At 48.2% G+C, this 7,932-nt stretch overlaps 1 protein-coding gene across 1 annotated transcript; it reads right to left on the bottom strand.

Moving 5' to 3' along the window:
* Window positions 1–875: 875 nt before the first annotated feature.
* On the bottom strand, window positions 876–4,943 carry H6S33_006815 (uncharacterized protein; the record flags this gene model as incomplete). The annotated part of the gene is made up of 5 exons (XM_044838168.1): window positions 876–995; window positions 1,050–1,209; window positions 1,270–3,903; window positions 3,990–4,399; window positions 4,455–4,943. The coding sequence occupies 5 exons, from the start codon at window positions 4,941–4,943 to the stop codon at window positions 876–878; spliced, it is 3,813 nt and encodes a 1,270-aa protein (XP_044689633.1).
* Between the last annotated feature and the right edge of the window lie 2,989 nt (window positions 4,944–7,932).

Below are 7,932 nucleotides of genomic sequence, written 5' to 3'. Positions count from 1 at the left end.
GTCAGGATAGTCACTTTTCCGTGAGAAATTCCTTTCCATCCCGCGTTTCGCGTTCGGCAGCCGCAATTCCGCTCAAAAACTAGATTACTAGTCGGGGTTGCTGTAGTCGCAGCTCTGCCATTGGTCCGCCTACCACCTTGAAGCCCTAAGCTGAAACTGTAGATCGTGGGTGACCCACGAAAAGAAAAGAAAAAAGGGGACGGGGAAAGCCGTCGGCGGATCTGATAAACCGTCCAAATAGAGTTATCTTTGAGACAGATCCTTGTTGATCTGTTGTGTTACTTGGGCTGCTTCACATGCAGGTTCTAGCGCTGGGGTGAAATTTTTCGTTGGCGGGGTGGGTGTGGAAAAAGAAGAGGAGGGGCTTCGAGACTGTGCCGAGTCAATGGTTTAATGGCTCATAGAAGCCGATCTTGGGAATGACATGCGAGGCGCAATTGAGGGGGATGCGATAGCTACATACCTAGCTAGCTAGGCCAAGAGTGAGGAGGATGAGGGGGGGTTGAAGTCTTTTAGTTGCATTGAGTTTTGTGCAGATATTGCTGCTGAAATCACGATTGTGCTGTCAAGTTAAATAAGGACACCACGGGGTTGCAGTGGATATTCTTCAGACTAGAATGCCGACTGGGTGCAGCTTCTTTACGAGCATGTTTTTGCGCATGTTGGCATTGCCTATCAATCTCATTCCCTGATCGCAATCAAGAGGGGCAAATATGAGCTTGAACTCGTGTCATATCATGACTTCAATACTTTCGTAGATAAAAGACATTTACAAACTCCTATAGTATAGTTAGAACAAAATAAACAAATAAAAAAGTAAACCAAAACCCCGTGATATCCAAAACTTTTCCCAATAATGACAATAATACCCTCACTCATGTTAATGTCTGCTGCTTGCTCATGCCCGCGTAGATTCCCCCCCTCGCCACCAACTCCTCATGTCTCCCTGACTCTACCACTCTTCCAGCCTCAAACACATAGATGCAATCCGCCCGCTGAATACTCGCAAGTCTATGCGCCACAGCAATGCATGTTCTACCTCTACTTACACTCGCGATAGCTTCTTGCACCAGCTTCTCCGAGTGGGAGTCTAACGCAGACGTCGCCTCATCCAGCAGCAGAATCGAGGGATCCCGCATCAGCGCTCTTGCTAATGCAATGCGCTGCTTCTGCCCGCCGGAGAGGAGCGAGCCGTTGGTACCGCAGTCACTGTAAGTTTGTTAGGATTGCGTGTTTGCAACAATATATAGAAATGGAGGAGAAACATACGTATCGTAACCATCGGGCAAACTCATGATAAAATCGTGTAGTCCACACATCTTACAAACTCTCTCTACATCTTCCCTGCCCACGGTTTTTGTCTCTCCCAATCCGAGGCCGACATTGAACGCGATGCTCCCAGGGAACAAACAAGGCTCCTGGCTAACAAGCGATATCCTAGAACGGTGTTGGCTTACAGGAATACTCCTGATGTCAACGTCATCTACTAGCACCGCTCCGGTATCGACATCGTAGAATCGCTCAAGTAGCCCTACGGCGCTGGATTTCCCCGCGCCGGAGTATCCTACGAATGCAACGAATTGCCCGGGCTTGATCGTAAGGGAGAGGCTTTGGAGAACGGGGATATTGGGGCGTGTAGCGTAGCGGAAGTTAACATTGCGGAATTCTACTTTACCAGTGGTGGCTTTACTTTTCTCCACTGAAGTAGGCGTAGGCGCGGGTGTGAACGCAATTGCAGCGGTGGAAACATATTCGAGATCAATAGTGGGCATCTGGTCGTGGAGTTTAAATACGGAGATTGCTGCTGTCCTTGCTCTTGTCACCTCCGGGGCGAGTGAAAACATCTGTCCCGAAGCCTGAGCACTGAACAGTAAAGCAGGCAACACAATGAAAAATTCCAAAGTGCCGTAGTTTCCCTCTCGCACCTGTCTACTACCCCAATAGTATGCCAAGGCGTAAACGAAATAGGTGATGGCTAGCGCAAACGCCAGCCAGAAATTCCCCTGTACAATGAAGCGCAGACTCTCTTGATATGGCTTATCCACGGCTTCGTTGTAGAGTCTTGAAACGTCTTGCTCACGTCCCAATGCGGCGATGGTGCGGATGGCAGTACATGCTTCGGTTGCAAGTGTGGCGGCATCAAGATAAGCGGTTTCATGGCGTTGTTCGAATTTTGCAAGGACACGAAGACGCAGGAAACCGGATACTATCATAACGGGTACTGCAGCGAGGAGGACAATTGCGATTTTCCAGGCTACAACGTGGGCAAGTACGATACCACCGATCATGGAGGTTGCGACGGAGAATATCGTACCCAGGATGACACCGGAAAGACCAGAGAGATGGCCGGTATCCATGTTAAGCATACTCATGAGTGCTCCAGGGGAATGAGAGGGCACTTGGAACCACGATATATCCTGTCGGAGTATTGTGCGGAGGGAGCGGTCACGAATGCGGCGAATGAGACGCTCAGAAACAATACCGAAGGCAGTTCCAGAGATGGTATAGGCGCACAAAGCGATAAGGGCAAGGATAAAAAAGATCAGCGAGAAAAAGTCAGCACGGGACTGCATAGTTCCCTCAGACTTTGAGTTCAGGATGTGGATGAGGTTTCCGAAGACGATAGATTCCCCAAGAATGATAGCACCAGTTACTAAACTTGCGCAAAGACCCAAAGCTACGATGGGCCAGTCGGGCTTACTGATCAATAGACAGCGTTTCAGAAGTTGTTTAGAGGAGTAAGAGATGGGAGTATCATCGTCCGAAGCAACTTCTTCTTTTGTAGCCTCGAAGTCTCCTTTCTCGCCGACACGTTCTGGATCTTCTTCGACTCTGGTTTTGGCCGAGCTGAGACTACTGGCCGAACTGTTCCCACCTAAAAGTCTCTGCGCCTTCACTAGCTCATAGTATGCGCCCTTCCGGGACACGAGCTCCTCATGTGTACCCTCCTCAATAACAGTTCCAAAAGACATGACAACAATTTTGTCTGCCCCTCTCACTGTCGCAAGTCTATGCGCAATCATTACCATCGTTCTTCCACTTCCTTCACGAGCTCGCTCAAGTGCATCTTGAACAACCGCCTCACTGCTCGCATCAAGGGCACTAGTCGGCTCATCAAGTACCAGCACCTCAGGTTCAGCCACGAGAGCTCGAGCTAGCGCAACTCTCTGTCTCTGTCCTCCGGAGAGCTGTGTAGCGCCGCTGCCGCCGATCTTGGTGTTAAACCCCTCTGGGAGCGCGCTGATGAAGTCGTGTGCGTTTGCATTCTTCGCGGCCTGTAAGCACAATTGCTCTTTTGTTTCCAGAGACATATCTCCTTTGTGTAGTAGACCGTGCTGGATGTTTTCCATGATAGTTCCGGCGAAGAGGACAGGTTCTTGATCAACGAGTGCCAGGTGGCGGCGGTAGTCTCGTAGGTTCAAATCCTTCAGATCACGACCGCCGATAAGAACGCGCCCAGAGACGGGATCGTAGAATCGCATCAATAGCGCCGCAACCGTACTCTTTCCGCTGCCACTGGCGCCCACAACTGCAGTGAGTTTCCCCGCAGGAAAGGTCATGCTGACGTTCTTCACAACCTCCACATCCCTAGTCGGGTACCGGAAGGTTACATTCTCCAGTGTGATATCATTGGCTTCCGGCGGTGTCGGCATGGGATCTCCAACGTTAGAATAAACATTGATCCCCGTCTCCGGGCTATCAAGTAATGCAATAATCTTTTCCCCGGCCGCGGCCGCGAGTGCAAATGTTTGCAGGAACGGCCCAAAAGAGCCTACAACGAAGGAGGCGTCAAGAATAAGGAAAACAACAGTATAGATAGTCCCAGCTCCTTCGCTACCCTTAAAGAGACCCTTTACTATCTGACGGGAACCTTCCCAGAACGCGAGAGCGTTGGCGGAGTAGCTATTTTTAGTAACATTATTATCAGTACGAATTACATAAGCTAATTAGTAGCCTGGGCTAGGGTTGGCGAATAGTAGGAGACTTACGCAACAAAGAAAACCAACGCTAGCATCGCTGCACCCGCGACAGCCCTTCGAACACCACAAGCTACCGCAGGCCCCATCAATTCCCAGTGCTTTCCGGCCAGTAAATTAGCTGCCCCAAAAGCCTGCACTACCTGTACTGCGGTAATTGCGCCCTCTGCGACAGATGTAGCTTTCTCCGAGTAATCGACAGCTCGCTTTGCATATTTTGAAACGATCTTAGAACCGCCATAGACGACCAAAAACATTGCAGGAACAACGCCGACAAAAAGGATTCCCGTAAGGCGAGCATTGAGAATAAAACCGGTGATAAATGCCGCGAGAAAGTAGGCAACGGATTGAAGGAAGAGACCAACTTTTTCGGAAGTGCCGAGTTGGATGGTTTGCGTGTCGGCCGTAAGGCGATGCGCGATCTAGTTGGGAACTTTGTGAGTAGTGGAGACATAAAAGGGTATGAGTGGTACGCACATCTAGAGATTCACTATCCCACCATCCAACCTCCATTCCAACAGCTCTCTGTAATAGCCGCACCCGTAGTCCTCTAGCGACACGCTCCCCGATCATACCCCAGGCCGTCGCCCACCCCCATGTTATGAAGAAATACGCCACCGCCACGCCGAGCAGCTGGCCAATACGTGTGTTAATCTCATCCGCGGTGGGAGGGAATGAATTAATTATCTTTCCGAAGATGACACCGATGATGGGGAGGGGCGCCCCCGCAGCGAGAGCGAGAATGATAGCTGCAGCAAGAATACAGCGGTCTTTCACGGAGGTGAGTGGTCGGTATAGGGTTAGGTAACTAGAGTGCAGGCGGTGGAGTGGAACGGGGGTCGTGGATGAGGGTTGGATAGGTTTGGTTGTAGGTAGAGGCGGTAAAGAGAGCGTAGGATCAGGCTGTGTGGCGGTGGTGGTAAGGTGAGGGAGGTCGAGACTCCCTTCGCGCTGGGGTGCAGCCATTGAGGCAGGAGGAAGTATAGTTCGTGAATTGCGTGAGGCCGTGAGATATCGTGGACAATAATTCTATCGTAGCGTAGGGTCTGAATATGGTTGTCAGTAAACTCGTGAGGGCACCCGTAAGACCCTGAAAGGAGTATCAATCAAAACTGAATAATCATTGACAATACATAAATCGTAAAATTGAAACGCAAAGACCGAAAAAATTGTCAGGAGGAAGAAGAAAATTACCTTGAGGCTATGAGGGTGGGTATAACTATAAAAAAAAAATACAGCTCGATACTCTATCGCAGAGTACGGTATGTAGGTCAGAAAACAAAAAAGACAAAGCGCAAATAAAGTCTTCCCAGCAGCTTGCGAGAGAGCGGAAGTAAGCGGGCAATTGAAGCAAGAAAAGGAATTTACCGAGAAAGAGAAAATCCTCGCTCACTCGTGACAGGAATCCGCCGAATTTTAGTACTTACTCCCTTTTCCCTCATCTACCCTGGCGGTGGGAAACCGGATCTGATAACCACTCTACCTAGGTATCTGACCCCCTCTCACTTGACGTCCCTACTGCCTCCTGCCATCTGCCAGATGAAGTTAAGTTATCAGATCCGTCACCCTGCATCGTAGTACTAGTTAGTGGGATCGTAGTGGCAAAGAATGAGTGAATTATTATCAGATCGTGGGGTGGAGATGTGGGAGAGACGGCACAGTAGTAGTGATTTGCGATGACGGTGAACTGCCCATCTCAACTGACCCGAATGACAAACGACAGATGATGAAGGTCAAGGTGAATAGCTTCTGGATCTGGGGAACCTGATGGCGAGGCATTGGAGGCTGCTTTGTGGAGCTCACTACATGCATACATGTGCCTTGAAGATTGATTGAAGGGGTAGAGAAGGTGTTTCAAAAGAGATATTTTCGGAGACGCCGTGCTAGTACAGTAGGTTCTGTCCACATCTCTGCCGTGTGCCCACTTGATGCCCTTTGAGGAGCTGGGTCCAGCTCAGAATTTACTCTACTCTAGTATTACACGCGTGCATACACGTATGCACAATATAAAGCTACAGAATCCAATTGATCAAAAATTTTCCCTGTCACAGAAAGAGAAGCAGGAACTGAACAGTACAGTCCAGATTGTCAAATCCTTGCGTTATTGTTGCCAAGCAAATTAGATCAGATATGCGTAGGTGCATGTATGTAGCGAAATTGGAATGTTGATCAAAATTTTCCCTGTCACGGTCCCATGGACACCGTTACATTTTGGACTAGGATCTCCTTGAGTTACTTGCTTCCACAAAAATCCTGTAGGCACCTGTCGCTAAGGATCTTTTAGATTGAAGCCTTAGAGAAGCGGAATTAAACCAGGGAAGGATCATGATCAGATATCGTTTCATACTTGGCGATAGTTAGCTTCAATTACCTTGGCCTGTGTATTGTAACTTTGTTACATTTAGCCTAGAGCAGACAAAGAGATCTAGAAGTAAACGACGATAAAGGGGTTTTGACCTTTGGCTGCACAATTTCACCTCATCTTTATTTGGTGCTTACAGACACGCCCATATACTAACTACATGTACTTCTCTATTGCACCAGGCTATACGAATCCATTGGTTTCTTTAACTAACGAGATATATACTATACCAAGTAATTGTATGTACGTACCTGAAAATCGACCAATATCTATGTAATAGTACCCCATTGACACCAAGTCTAGCCACGGATCCCTCTACTAGGCAGCTGAATATCTGTGGGACTAATTCCGTCAATTTTATTGACTTTACTAGGTTTGTTTGGACCAGTCACGGCGTATCAGTTGGATCGTGTCGTTTCGAAGAAAGGATCTGATACCGAGGTAGAAAAAGCACTGGGAAGAAAGAAAAATCAGATATCGGCAATTTATTCCCAAGCCCTTTCTTCATGCAGCTCGACCCCCGATATTCCCCTTTTGATCATCGGAGTCGTTTAAACCAAAGTATGTACGTAAATTTTCATCTGGTCGTCGAGCTAAGACTTATGAAGGATCTGATAACCCCACCTATCACATTCAGACCCCTGCCTGCATGGTAAAATGCAGGTTGGGCAGCCGATTGATTGATGTGATTGATAACTGGTTTGTCTAATCAATCAATCAATCAATATCCGATTGACTCTGACCCGTAGAATGTGTGTGTGGGGCTGGACTTCAGAGTCAAGGTCAGAGCCGGTCCGGGTCAAAAACAGGGGCAGAGTCACGGTCCTTGGTTACTAGTTGTGGATTAAGCGAGTCACTGGTCGATGAGGGTCAGCTGTCGTATCAACGCGTCATTACCCGCATACCCCACCACCTTACTGACCTTAGGTGCAGAGAAGAACACAAAGACTGACAGACGGACAGGCAGCAAACAAACAGAACGCACGAAAGAAAGAGAGTGAGCGAACGATAGACGTGTAGCAATACAAGCAACGTGATAGGTCGCGCCTCTACACTGTGTAATTGCTTTTCCATTCAAGCAAAATCGTGTGGTTGGTTGGTTGGAGGCAGCTTTGGTAGGTATGACAGGAGTGCACATGGCTTGTGTGCTACATGGTTTACTACCGCCTAGCTAGACTATAGACTGGGTTGGACTCGAACCCTTCTGCGAAATTATTACTGTACGATCGTGGTTTATAACTCCTACCCAAAGTCGGGAGGATCCACAACTCTGCTGCGACTCTACTGCGCGAAGGATAGAAGCTTTTGTTACTTTAGAGTGCTGTGCTGCTATCAGATCTATGCAGCTACATTCATCTGCTTCTGCTTCTCACACGACATATCACTTCAATTGGACTGTTTTGGAAAGAAAGTACCACACGATAATTCCTAGCTCTTTATTCCCACTTCAAACTGCTTTCCAACATACAATACACAATATATACTACAGCAGGCTATTTCTGTAACTCTTCCCTTCCTCAGAAGAAGCTTCGGCTGCGTACTCACTTGATGAAAGCTATATACTAACACCTTGCGAAAATCATCACCTAGAAA

Source organism: Morchella sextelata (genome assembly GCF_020137385.1).
Source record: "Morchella sextelata strain SCLS chromosome Unknown scls_21, whole genome shotgun sequence".
NCBI classification, from domain to species: Eukaryota; Fungi; Ascomycota; class Pezizomycetes; order Pezizales; family Morchellaceae; genus Morchella; species Morchella sextelata.
The sequence above is the reverse complement of the archived record's forward strand: the minus strand, read 5'-3'. Positions and strand labels throughout refer to the sequence as shown.